Source organism: Falco cherrug, chromosome 5 (genome assembly GCF_023634085.1).
Source record: "Falco cherrug isolate bFalChe1 chromosome 5, bFalChe1.pri, whole genome shotgun sequence".
NCBI lineage: Eukaryota > Metazoa > Chordata > Aves > Falconiformes > Falconidae > Falco > Falco cherrug.
The window spans coordinates 2,777,888-2,792,193 of record NC_073701.1 but is presented as its reverse complement, the minus strand read 5'-3'; the positions used below and the strand labels follow the sequence as shown (position 1 = coordinate 2,792,193).

Sequence of the window (14,306 nt, the reverse complement as noted above, 5' to 3'; positions counted from 1 at the left end):
GTTTGGGGTTGGTTTTTTTTTTTCCCTTGTTGAGACAGAGCGGTTGGGTGTTGAAAATTTTTAATATAATTTAGTTGTTCCACATTTGAATACTGTCCTCTGGAATACTTTTTGGCCTTTTTATCAGTCATGTGCTTTCCTTCTCAGTGTTTATTTGCTGCCTCATTACTCCACTTTATACAACTTGTGATGGCTTGCTATTATCTATTGAAATAGTTGCAAGATTCTTATTTTGTCTTTAAAACAGTTGTGTGACTAGCCATTGTACTTTATTCCAGACTTTCAGGCTCCAGATTGATCATGTTCCAGATCTGCTAGCATCTCCCTAGGGAGCCCCTAAAAAGGGTTCCTTTTTAGATCCTGGGTTATGGCTTTTGTGAGTCACAGATCATTAGTTCAGCGTGTGCCAGTTTGGCACCAACCCAGGTTTTCAGACCTAAGCCTTTTCTTATAGATTGGCCACCTAAGATCACTGTCCAGAAAACATTGTTCCTGCTCCCCTCCACCGTTCTATCTGGCCTGATGGAAGGCCTCTGTGCCCTATGACAGCTGACCAGTCTTTCAGTATCGTCGTTCTGGTGCTGAGCCAGCCAGTTGCAATTGCAGGGTATCTGTGAGGTCTCAGATAAATGACTGTCAATGTTCTGTATCTTCATGGAATACCAAAGTGCCTCTTTGAATGAGGTCTGAATGAAATTAATCGCGCCTCATTTTTCTTAATACCATTACGCTTTCTTTAGCACCAGTTTTGAAACCAATGTAGTCACCCTATTTGATGGTGAAAGAGCTGGAAATCTCATCTAACTCACCACTTCCTCTTCTGGCATATTTAAGGATTGTCAGGTGGCATGATATTTATCTGGAGCAGATACTTCTGTTTAGTATCAAAAATTCCCCTGGCACCAGGCTTCCCCATTAGCATTTGGTGTGTACTGTGAGAAACAGCTTATTTTCTCGTCTTTGATGGACTGTCAGTGTTCATCACCAAGGCAAGTCCTTTCTTCTCTGTAATTTTCTTCAGATAGCTGTCCAGCTTGGTAATGTCACTCAAAATAAATGTCAGCACCCTCCAGACTTCATCCAAATACTCATCCTTTCACAGGATCAAGCCTCAACTGGATTTGTCCTGTGTTACCCTTGACATTGCTCCTAGAATGAACAGCTCACTAAGACAACCCAATAGCTTGGAAGTGGTGGAGCTGAAGACTGTGTCCCCTCCCTGTTCACAGACTGCAATTGCAGCATTTACAGCTGCATTCCTTATTCCATCTTTGTCACACTAAATGTCTTGAAGGCTGGGAACCTTTCATAGGTAAAACATGTCCTCCAATTGCACAGAAGTCAAATTAGCCTAAACTTGCAAGATCATACATTGAGTACAGAACATTGAGTATAGTTTCTGACATACGTACAAACTGAAAAATCAGAAAACAGAGAGGAATTACGTTGTCATGACTTCAAATCACAGACCTATTTGGCCCTGTAAAGTAAGGACCTGAATGGCAACACACTGCACATTCAGGTAAGAGAAATGCAAATCCTCCAGAAATGCAGGTTTTAGATCTATGGTACAACCCCCCTGAAAAAAAAACCAAAACCACCAAACAAACAAACAAAAACCCAAACCTCAATTGTTTTATGTCACACATTTTTTCTCAATTGGGAAGAAAAAGAAGGGGACTAAATTTAAAACCCTGCCGTCTCCATTCAGCTTGCTAGAAGCTTAAAAATCAGAGTGGAACACACCAACCTGCCTACAAGATTGGAATTTTTAATACTAAACACTCAGTCATGCTCAGTACATAGCTCTTTGGGCTGGTAACTGAGAATAAACAAACAGAAGTTCACTTACATTTATTACTACTGGCTCTATTCAAGGGACATTCTTTTTTATTAAATTATTTGTGCAAACAGGACTAAGATTAGCAAAATTAAAGCTTGCATCCCAATATGATGTACAGTCTAGCACTGAAAACCATTTAATCTTTTGCTGGCATAAATGTGGGACTGGGACAATTTGCTTGGCTAAAACAGGAGGCAGCCTTGGAAAGTAAAGTATCTTTAGACTGAAGTTGGCTGCTAACTTCTGGTTGAAATGGAGCAAAACTATGTCTATCTGCAAATATCATGCAGGCAAACTGTTCACTTACAAGTGTGAAAGCTTTACTGGCACAAGAACTGTGCAAGCAGAGTGCACCCTGCATGGAACAGAACCTTACTTCAGGGGTTATGGTGCCGATCTGGACAGAGCATCAGAGGAAGGAGCTGGAGGGTGAGGCTGACCCATGAATACTGTATTTAAATCCTTAAAAGAAACATCACACCACCACAACTCTAGTAAAGCTTAAATTTAACTCACTAACTTTCCTATCACTAACTTCCCTAACTTCAATCTGGAACACAAACCGCTCCAGGCTTTTATCAGAAACAGCGTGGCCAGCAGGACCAGGGCAGTGGTCATCCCCCTGTACTTGGCACGAGTGAGGCAGCACCTGGAATCCTGTGTTCAGGTCTGGGCCCCTCACTTCAAGAGGGACGTTTTGGTGCTGGAGCGTGTCCAGAGCCGGGCAACAAAGCTGGGGAAGGGGCTGGAGCACAAGTCTTATGTGGATTGGCCCAGGGAACTGGCGTTATTTAGCCTGAGGAGGAGGAGACTCAGGAGGGACCTTACTGCTCTCTGCAGCTGCCTGAAAAGAGGTCGTAGGCAGGTGGGGGTAGGTCTCTTCTCCCAGATAACAAGCAACAGGATGAGAGGAGATTGCTGCAAATTATGCCAGGGGAGGTTTTGTTTGGATATTGGAAAAATTTCTTCACTGAAAGGGTAGTCAAACATTGGCACAGGCTGCCCATGGAGGCGGTGGAATCACCATCCCTGAAATGTTTAAGAAACACGTAGACGTGGCGCTTAGGGACATGGAGTAGTGGTGGACTTTGCAGTCTTGGGTTAACGGTTGGACTTGATGATCTTAAGGTCTTTTCCGACCTAAATGATTTTATGTCTGCTCATTTCAAATGGGAGAGCTCACCAAGGATAGAAAAGGCTGTACGAGTCACATTATCTGGGACTAAAACATTCTTGTTTGTGAAACACCTGGTCCCAGAGTAGAACTTGAACCTCTTGCTAAAGTATCTGGTGTCTGCTTTTCAAGATGTCAGCTGCAAATTTGTTTCTTTGTGTCATGATCATCTTCTCAGTGATGAATATGAGATATTCAGGCCCTTTCCATCAGTGCTCCGATATGATGCCCTCTATAAAAGGCTTTCCTTGCAAGCCCTTGTTATAAATTCCTTCAAAAGTTTATTTCCATTGATTAGTATAAAAAGAGAACACATAAACAAGACCGATCCTTCAAAGGATTCTCAAGTTATTGTTGATAGTTGGCAGACCCAAAAACCCAGCCATCTTCATATACAGACTATTTAAAAGTTTGACAAGTTGTGTCAACACATATTCAGAGCTTCTGAAACATAGGCATCATCTTTAATTAGAACACATCTCCAAAACGGAGCTGCCGAGTTCACAGAGACATTTACCAAATGACAACTCCCTGCCTTTATCAAGCACTATGCCATTGTGGAAATAATCACATCGGATGTGGCCCTCGCTGCAATGGTCCCCCAGTACTACTAACGGAAAGGATTCTTAAGATTCAAGCAGTAGGATGGGATGAGTATGGTGCTTGTCAAAATATGGTTAAAAGTGGTCCTAGAGTCCACATGGGTTCTTGTCAGTGGAGGAGGTTTGTGGTTGGGAAGGAGCTGAAAGGGTGTTGGGCACGCTTACATTTAGTGCACGCTGAGTATGAGAGAAGATGGAATATGTATGCAGCCGCTGTGGGCACTGCAGGAGGAGAGACAGACCCAATCTGGAGTGATATGCTTCGTGTGCGTACGCCGTGTGAACATTCACATGAGTCACCCACCGTGATGAACTCCTGTTCTAAGCAAATAACTGCTCCTTTTTTGTGTGGATGCTAAAGTGGATCAGAACACTAGACATAATCTAGCAGAGAGAAAATGGGGGACTTGTTCGATACCACCTTTCGGTATTAGTCATGACTCCCAGCTGAGACCTCCAAAAGCGATTCCGAGTATTTCTTGCCCATTTCAGGGCAAAGCCTGACAGGTGAGTTTGGGTTGCTGCTACACCACCTGTTTGTGACAGGAGCGTTCCACCTCGGCTCCCCTCAGCAGGAGGTTTATGCTGGCAGGTGGCACCTGGTAGCTGAGAGGCAGGTTAACGAGCAGCTTGGTAGTTTTCAGCTGCTAGTTAGTAGCTCCTGCTCACACACAGTTAGCGACTGTAACCATGTGAAATGTTTCTATGTGTGATAAAGCATCAAAAGCAGATTCAAGTTCTGCATGATAGCAAGCATGAATGAGCCCGTGTCAGAATTGATGTGCACGAGGACAGACATGCCTTCAGAGTAAGTGAAGCAGCGCTCCCCACAGATCTGCGGTTCCTGCTGCGGGAGGGCAGCGACATTGCACTCTGTATGAACCATCTTCCTGTGTTGTCTTTTGTTGCTTCGCTTATAGTTTGGTATAGTTTTGGTGCCAGCCCCCACTCTGGTAAGCAGAAGTCTGAGTGACACCCATTACGTCACACAAAGATAAATCCCTGGAGTTCACGTTGTTCAGCTCTGTTTGTTGAGGCTTTACTGGCATGACCAGCTTCCCAGCGCGTTAGCAGAGCTTTCGTACACAGGGCATGTCACATTCCTTTTAAACATCTGGGTCCTCTTAATCCAAAGGCTCATTTGTGGCTGTACTGTCCAGCCTCAGGAGCAGAGTAAAGTTTTGGTAAACGGTCACAGCCTTTCTGTGGTTCCCGCTGATACTCCCTCCGGACCGTGAGCCGTTACCAACCGCAACAATCGATATACGTGTCAAAAGAGGAAGACCAACGGGGAGCTGTGAATCATGAGTGGTAGCACTTAGGTTTATTTCTTGTCACCTTAAGCAAGATTGATATGAACGACTCCAGTGCTGACTTGTGAATACCCAGGCATGATTTTAAAGTGATTTGGATAATCAGGTGATTGGCCATATGCAATTGTAAGTGATCTTAGTGTTTTCTGCGTTGCCAAAACCGGCAATTTAATAAACTGCGTTTAAGAATAGATCTTTCTTATTTACATTTACATTAAAAAAAACCATATTGTGTTTTTAGCTATTTGGCAGCTAACATTTCTGGAAAGGAAATGGATTCAAGGGAAAATTCTGTGAGTTCGTGCTTCTGAGGGGAGTGTATGAAAAACTGTGATGTACAATGAATCAATGTTTTGCTTTGTCAGAAAACGGGTTTTGTTAGTTTCCAGCACATACCAGTGAAAATGAAGGAGTTACACCATTATCCTTTCAGCCAGTTTGATTTATTATGGATATTTTCAGTCAGCTTCACTAATTATAAGTGAAATACTGAAAATGGCGTATTAATTTCTGAAGTGTTGCTTTTTGGCTTGTATAGCATTCATCGTGTGGTATTGCGTTGTGTACATAGGGGTGCGGTATTCCTCTTTGAAGCACTATCTGTTCCAGAAGTATCTTACAGCATTGTTTTGGTAATTTCCTATATGAATGAAACAATTATAGTATCTTTAGTCGTTTTCATTTTATATTAAACATCCCAGATTTCTGTGTACTTGCTCTGAAACTTAAGTGTGCGGGGTGGTAGTGGTGGTGGTGGTGGGGAATTATTCAAGAACAGAGTACCGTTTCTGCTTCTCCTAAATAGTCCTCTGGGGAAGGCTGCATGTGTTGTATACCTGTAACACTTGTTACAGAGGATTCCTTGTATGTTTACCAGATGAAATACTTCCAAGGAAAGTTGTCAGACATAACTACGATTGCACTGTATGTCCCTTGTTCTTATACATTTACCTTAATACCCTGTTCCTTCAATTTGGTCTGAGAGTACGGGCTTTCTTACATTCTTGTGTTATGTTAGCCTTTATAATGAATTGTTTTGCTTGACTAGCAGTAGAACACAGCTTTTGGTTACTAAAAAGTGCTGTAGTGCTGTTAATGGACTTCAGACAAACATAACCATCTAATTGTTGATATACTATTTGATTAATATAACTCGAAGTCATACATTAAGATATCATTACTGTAAACACTGTATTCCGTTTCAGTCTCAAGTTCTTTCGTTTCTATAGGCTATTCATTCTGTTGCTTGGCATCATGAAGGGAAGCAGTTCATGTGCAGTCACTCTGATGGCAGCTTGACCCTATGGAATCTGAAAAGTCCGAACAGACCATTCCAGACCACAATTCCACATGGTAATTTTGATATTTAAAAACTGTATAACTAAGAAATGATACAATATTCCCCATGCTGTTGGCTAATTTCTATGTCTGTTTCATTTTTTTTATTGTATCCCAGACCCGGAGTTGCTTCTTGCATAAGTATTTTCATCTGCGAAGTAGCTGTAAAATATTATAAAAATTAGAGATTGATTTTGATCATTTTTTTTAATAGATGTCATAAATAACTCTTACTGGTTAATATTGCTCTAATGTCTTCTTTTATTGAATTCATCTTAAGAGTCTGTTGCTGGTCTTTGACACCCTCAGGCTATGGGATTTTCACATTTCTTCTATATTTTGTACTTCTGTTCTTGTATGTGCAGTTTTCAGAAGTAAAACATTTTGTACAAAGCACTGTGTTGCTTGTTATAGAGGTGGTACAAGGCTTCCCGAGTCACTGCAATGGAGAATTTAAAGGAGCCATGTTAAGAAATGGCCGAGTCTTTTATGGCTGGGACTTTATATGCCATTGCTTCCTATAAATGAGGTAAAAAGGTATTGACTCTCTTGCAAATCAATACATGACCAAGAAACCTGACTGAGTGGACAGGGAGGAAGAAGGTGAAGACAAAATCGTGTAGCCCAGAAGAGTTTTAGCATTTTCTTACATTTCCTAATTGCTTTTATTTTATAATTTTTAGTCACAGAATTGTGCTTTAGATCAGAAAGGACCTCTCAGAGGTCATCTAGTCTAACCCCTGGCTCAAACCAGGCCTGATTAGATCAGCTTGCTCAGGGCAGTGTCCAGTTGACACTGGACACTTGAACACTTCCAACAACAAATTGCACAGCCTCTGTGGACAACATCTTCCAGTTACTTTTTTTTTTTTTACTGATACCAACCAGAATTCCCCATGTCACAGCTTGAGTCTTTTGCTTCCCATCATGTGACTGTGCACCTCTGAGAGCAGGCTGGCTTCATCTGCCCTGTATGATCCAACCAGGTTGATATTGAAAGCAAGCATAGGCTTTTCAAAGTAACAGAACCAAAATTGTTGGTTTTCTGGTTTACAAGTGACTTTTCTTTGACTGGAAGAAAGTACTGAGCCATGATTAACCAAGAACCCATGAATTTCGTTTGTACGCTTCATTTAATTTTATCACTCAACTAGTTACAGTCCAGAGCACGTAACATTTTGTCAACAAAAAGAATTGAGTCAATCTAAGAATGACTAAGGAAAAAAATTAAGCTCTTTATGGTTATAATATGTTCAGGAAAAAAGGTATACATTTGGTCAAATGCATTAATTATTAGTTAAGTGCCATCCTTCTTAGTAATCTGCATGGGTTTTAGATGTCTTTGAAGTGTGGTCTGTGGTCCCTTAGATGTATGTGGCAGTAAAAACACAAAGCCATAATAAATGCAATTAATTTGGACAAATGCATATTTTACGGAAGCAGGAGCTAGTACTCGTCATCTTCTGTAGCTTTCAGTTTCTGTTATCTTACTGCTTATACAGTTGCTTCACTGTGTACGTTTTAGTTTGATAGTTCTATCATCATGATGATTTAATACAGTTTTCATCTTCTTTCTTTCCTTAGGAAAAATTCAAAGAGATGGAAAAAAACCTGAGTCCTGTAAACCAATTCTCAAAGTAGAGTACAAGACCTGTAAAAACAGGTATGTTTTTAATTCTGTAATTAACTCAATGTTACATTACTGAGTTAAAGTCCTTTTAGAATCTTTCCTGCTTTCTTTTTGCAAAGCTATTTATTAATATTTACAGGTACTAAACCTAGAATGTAAACTTGTATGTACTATGTAAACTTACAATTACTGTGTTGTTTTTTTTAATACAGTGAACCATTTGTGATATTTTCTGGTGGATTGTCATATGATAAGGCTTGTCGAAGACCAAGTTTAACAATCATGCATGGGAAAGCAATTACAGTTCTTGAAATGGATCACCCTATAGTTGATTTTTTAACTCTTTGTGAAACCCCATATCCCAATGGTGAGTTTATCAAGGAAAACATAGCTATGGAAAATATAAATGAAATTATCTTCTCTCATACTATAACAACATTCCAGGGACTTGAATTCTCACAGTTGTCTCCATCTCAAGAAAACCACATCTCTGAAAGTAACTGGAACTTGTTTGCATTCCCAGTACAGGAAGCAAGTAATTAATGGACAATAAAGCATGCACAAATCTCCAGATATAAGCTTGAAGCACACGGGTTAGTGTGAGGAAACATTTCTATTAATCATAATCACATATAAACATCTGTGTTTATATTTCTGACATTTTTCATGAGGCTGAAAATATTTTCTTTTTTTTTTTCTTAATTATTGAAGATTAAATGATTACTTATCTGCAAAAAAGTTCTTACACTTCAGCCTTAATTAAACTGTTACAAGTGTTTTGCTGCATATTGCGGGGCTGCCAAATTCTGAAGCACATTCACAGAAAACTCCAGAGAGTAAATGAAGGAAAGCTGTAAGTCAAAAAGACAGTAAGTTTAGCATTTTAAGTCCTCAAGCAGAAATGTAAAATATACCTTATATATGTAGCTAAATCAAATACATATTAAAAACACTTAGTAAAGATAAATTGTATATTTGTTTCAATGTCATGCTAAAATTTAGTTTTCAGTAATCAGAGTTAGTTTGGCCCTTCATTTAACTGTGTCAAGATACTACTAAGATTTTGTAGCCCCTTCCCCTGCTCACACACTGTTACTTAAAAAATTTGGCTTAACTTGTATTATTCATAGCATTGTATAAAAACAGGCCACAGATAATGTGTGTTCATAGCTGGCCTGAAAGGGAGGTAAATCAGTTGCTGTCAAGTTACTCAGCCTTTTGGCATCAGCCATCTGAAGAGAGTACTCTGAGCTTGCGCATGCGTGAATGGTTTGCTGCTGTTGAATAGAATCGTAACTTCATATATATGTATATTCAAATAACTTTTATCCTGTGTAAGGTAATGCACCCTATGCATCAAGGGAAGCATTTATTTGTCATTTTAATTGATTATTTTTGATAAATGAAAAAAGGACAAAATAAAAAACCGACCAATATAATCTATAGAGTGTATGGGAGGAAGGAGTGTGGCAGTGTCTGAATAGCACACAGCAGAGTCACAGGAAGCCCTCGCAATATTCCTTTGGAATCACTTTGGAAATGAAGGCATTGTGTATCATCGAGTGGACTGGACCAGCTGTTCACAATCTCTTGCGAACAATCTCTTGTTGTACACGGTAGAAGTATTACTACGGGACAGCAAAAATACATTTTCTGTATAACAATTGGATTCAGCTATGTAGGGATACACACAACTTACTCATTTTCTATTTCTTTCAATATACTGGCATGCTGTAATATGCCAGTTCTATTGCTGCTATGTATGTTGATCAACAATACTACCTAAAAGTAATTTCTCAGTTCCTGTCTGGCCCTAATCTGACGCTTGTTTTCAGATAATGTTGATCAGCAATAGTGCCCAAAAGTAATTTCTCAGTTCCTGTCTGGCCCTAGTTGGCAGATACATCTAGTTTTTAGATATGTCCAGTATTTGTACCTTAAAACATTTATTTAATATACTGTGAGTGTTTAGAGAACATAAACATGACTTACTTGTTTAAAATGATTAATAAGAGAACTGCATGTCTTTTACACTTGATTCCTCGCTTACAGAATTTCAAGAACCCTACGCTGTAGTTGTGCTTTTGGAAAAAGATCTCATTGTGGTCGACCTGACACAAAGCAAGTAAGTATGAAGTCTATTATGAAGTTACTTGCACATCTTAACTGTCCAGCAGGTGATGGTAAAAATTCAAATGATATCATGCAATGTCATTTTACTATCCAAAATCATCCGCTCTTGGTAATAATTTACTTTATATATTTACCTCCACCTTAAGAGCTAAGATCAGCTAATCAACAGGAACTTATGATAATATTTGTTCTTAAGTTTGGAAATAAATTTAAATTTGTGGTCCCTTCAGCACAGCCCTCAAACATTCACTCAACATCATAGTTAAGTAATATTTGGTCACATGCTGAATTATCACCTGAATGTGTGTTTTGGAAACCAGATTCAACTACTGCTTATATGCATGCCTAACTTCACTAGACTCCACAGGGACTACCACTTAAGTATTTACTTAAGTATCTTAGTAAATGATGGCATTGATTTGTAGTGAATCTACAGGATTATTTAATGATTCAGTTGCTGGCTTAAATGTCAAATCGTTCTTTCACATCAGAATCAGTGTTCATATCAAAGAGGAACTATACATAGTGTAATGCAGAATTCAATTCTTACTTATTTAATTCTGCCTCCAACACTACCAGTAATGTACATCCACAATCACACTGGTATAACTAGGAACAGGTTTTGCCTTTAATGTCTTGAAACATTTTTAGCGAATTACATTCTGATCTCACATTCAAAAATAATTCAAATCATTTCAGCAATAAGAAATGGATGTAACTGAAATCAGAACCAAATTTCCTACATTTTTGAATTGTGAATAACATTGTGTAATATGCCAGAAGCAAGGCCTTCCTTCTCATCAGACTGTCCAAACTGATGAAGTGAGAAATAAACTGAGATCTGCTTCATCTGTTGGTGCAATTGTTCATTGTATAATCAGTAGTCTACCAACCCAATAAGCTAAGCTGCTCAATATAAAATCCACAGTTGTTTAAGTAGTTCTTAGGTCATAGCATATATCATATCCATGAACCTGAAGCTTCTAGAAAATGTGTCACCTCTGTATAAATAAGATTTTGAGATGGTGGAAAAAATCGGTTCCTAATCCTCGTACACATAAGCAGTCCTGTTAGCCTTAGGAACTGTTTGCATGAATGAGTATTTATTTATGTGACAAGAGGATTCTTGTTGTGGCAATGGAATTTTTGTATCTTTATTTTAGTAACTATAAATTATTATTCACATTAAAAAGAACGCATATGTTTGAATAAATAAGGGGAAATGTACTTTATTAGTAATTATTTTACTTAGATTCTGTTATACACTTTAATATGAGAATATGTTTTCTTCTATGGCTCAGTGTGTCACAGTGCTTCTAATAAATTGTCTTCCTTAACTAGTTTTCCCATCTTTGAAAATCCATATCCTATTGACATTCATGAGTCACCTGTTACCTGCACAGAATATTTTGCGGACTGTCCTCCAGATTTGATTCCTGTACTCTATTCTGTAGGAGCAAAACATAAAAAGCAAGGATACAGCAATAAGGTAAACAAAACCAGTATTTTTTTTAAACAAAGAAAGTAGATGTACAAGCTATGTATTTCTAACATCTTACCAAATGATTTTCATTTTACTTCTTTAATAATCACTTTCAAGTTGGTCCAACCAACAGCTTAGCAGGATGCTTACAGCCTGGTATTTGTCCCTCAGAAACACCATCACTTAAGCACAACCATTAATGATCATTTTGTAGGATGTAAGCATTAGGCTGCTGGACTTAAGCCTAATCAGATTGAGTGAAAGGAAAGCCATCAGTGTAGAACTCAAATTTGTAATGGTAAGTTATTTCTATCAAAGAAAAAAGTGAAAACCTTATAACTGAAAAAAAGTTAGCATAAGACCTTCAGTGGAAGTTGAGGGTTGACAGCATGTCTGTGAGATTTTTATTAAATAGGGATATCAATAATTACTTTACTGAGCTACCAAAGTCTTAATGTAATGCTTTTAGAAATAGGACAAGCTGCAGAAATAAAAAGAGGAAATGCACTTATATTATACGTTTCAAGCATTAATCAAGTTTATATTTTGACTAGAACTAATCCATCATAATAAATAAATTAGAAAAAATATAGGTAAACCAATCAGATGTCATCAGTTTCCTATTCATATTAACAGAAGTATTCTCCTTGGAGCTGCCTTTTTTTCATGAACTAAGAAACTGGACCCTGTCTACTTGGTTTGGATCTTGATTCAGCAAAATACTTCAGAAAATATTTTTTTTGCTGTTCTTTGAATTTGTCTGCTTATCTGTCCTTACCTCATACACATAGTTTCCCAAACTTTTTGCCACCTGTGTGCATTCATTGCACACCCTTTTGTCCCCTCACTTTGTGTACATACAAACATATACTCCCGATGTAGGTAGCCACTCATTTGCCACCCACCCATTTCTGTACCCACAAGCATCCACTCCACATATCCACGTAACCAGTTTGTCCTCCCAGCTTTTTTCCACCCACTCATACTCTGCACACATCATCATCCATCCACATCCTGTATCCTGTATCCATACATGTCAATCTTTAGGCACAGACCAGCATTTTGCTCTACCAGCCTAGACCAAGGAAGAGAATGGAAGTCTTGCCACTAGGAAACAAAAGGCAGAGAAGAGATGATGATGTCATATGTTCTCTAAAATTTGCATTCCTTTGTATCTTGTGGCATCATGCTCAGATATTTCTGTCTGGGCCAGCTTCTTCAGTAGTCCTCATCCTTCGAATACTTTCTCAGTCTATTCAGTGTCCTATAGAAACTCCAAGAATCAAGCGATATGAAGAGTAGCAGAACTATTTGTTACTCCTTCTTCTAGTTCTTATTTTGGATTGTTGAGTGTTGGCTGTGCAGAAATATTTTTAAAAGGTAGAGCTTTAATTGATAACATTAAAATGTTACTAAGTTTCAAAAGCCTTAATTGATAGTATAAAAATGTTCATTAAGCTTTAAAAGCCTTAAGTGCTACACATTTTTGTTCCTTTTATGAGTTGTATTGCTTTTTGGAGGAAGATGTTGTCTGCTGTTGAGTTTAAATATTAACCAAGGAAGGTTCATCAGAAGTAGTTGTGATCTCTGTACTCTTTTTATTTGTTTAGGAGTGGCCTATCAGTGGTGGAGCATGGAACCTTGGAGCTCAGACATATCCTGAAATCATTATTACAGGGTGAGAATGAAACTGAGGATTGGTACTTTTAAAATTTTAGTGTCTACAGCTTTTGATTGCGGGTTAGCTATAGCTAAGAGTTGACCCTTCACAGAGCATGCATATCCTGCCCTCTTCATTTGAGGTATGTAGTTTTTTCCCTTGTGCAGAGTCACCACAGAAATTCCCATTTGCTCCAGAAAACAGAACTTTATATTTGGGGATGAAATACCATTAAGAATTATCATTTGAGGCCCCAGTGTTAGACAGCAATTCTATATGCTTGTGAAGGTGAGTTCTTTGGAAAGGAGAATCCATTGCAAGAGGGTGTTTTGGCCATGAATGGCACAGAGAATAGCTTTCAAAAGGGGAGCAGCTGTTCTTCTGTTGCTGTTGTCCTTTGGCCTTCGGGGACTTTGTATTTGGGGACAGTGAGTGTGGTGCACTGGGATGAATTTCACCTCGTGAGTGGAGACACAGCCCCATAGCGAAAAGGCGTAGGAAGGCTCCGACTGCAGTCGAAGCTCCGTGAGCAACACCTGATGCGTTTTCAAGGGCCAGGCTGTAAAGCAAAAGCTATTCAGCTATGACACACCCTGCGTTTCCCTCTGGTCTCAGCCATGCTGATGATAGCGATATATTTGATAAATTGTTACTATCAGTGATACTTAATACCTTGTTTTTAAAAATAAGATTATGATGTGTGCAATAGTACCAATAAGGTGATGGAGGACTTTTTCCCATTTTAAAGAGAAATGTGTCCTTTTTCCAGCTTTACTTTGGGGATGATTTTATGTTAATAAAAAGAACACAGCTCTAAGGTGTGACCCTAATACCCTACCTGTAATGGTCCCAGGGACATGGAGTATGCAAAACAAAGTTACCCTCTGTCCTTTCAACGTCCGTTAGACATGGCATTTTTAGTGAAGGCTTGAGGCTGGCCCACTGCAAAGCCAAAAGTGCTGTAACTTGGTGCTGTCATTAGTATGGGAATTAATTTCTTGGTGTTATGATCTTAAAGTTCATTGGGGGCTTAGTTCTTTGTAGGAAATGCATGAAAAAGTGTTTTATTAACCAAATAAAAATAATAACAAAGTATTTTCTTATGTTTAGTATATATATAATTATATATT

The 14,306-nt window shown here is 38.6% G+C and overlaps 1 protein-coding gene across 4 annotated transcripts in view; it reads left to right on the top strand.

Annotated features, from left to right (window-relative positions):
- STXBP5L (syntaxin binding protein 5L) overlaps positions 1-14,306 on the top strand; it is a 203,076-nt gene that overhangs the window by 116,051 nt on the left and 72,719 nt on the right. For all 4 annotated transcript variants that reach the window (XM_014286793.3, XM_027816931.2, XM_005433322.3 and 1 more), the window contains exons 8-13: positions 6,162-6,285; positions 7,855-7,933; positions 8,113-8,267; positions 9,953-10,025; positions 11,375-11,522; positions 13,127-13,194. In XM_014286793.3, the coding sequence (XP_014142268.1) occupies positions 6,162-6,285; positions 7,855-7,933; positions 8,113-8,267; positions 9,953-10,025; positions 11,375-11,522; positions 13,127-13,194 (647 nt within the window). The remainder of the gene's footprint in view (positions 1-6,161; positions 6,286-7,854; positions 7,934-8,112; positions 8,268-9,952; positions 10,026-11,374; positions 11,523-13,126; positions 13,195-14,306) is intronic.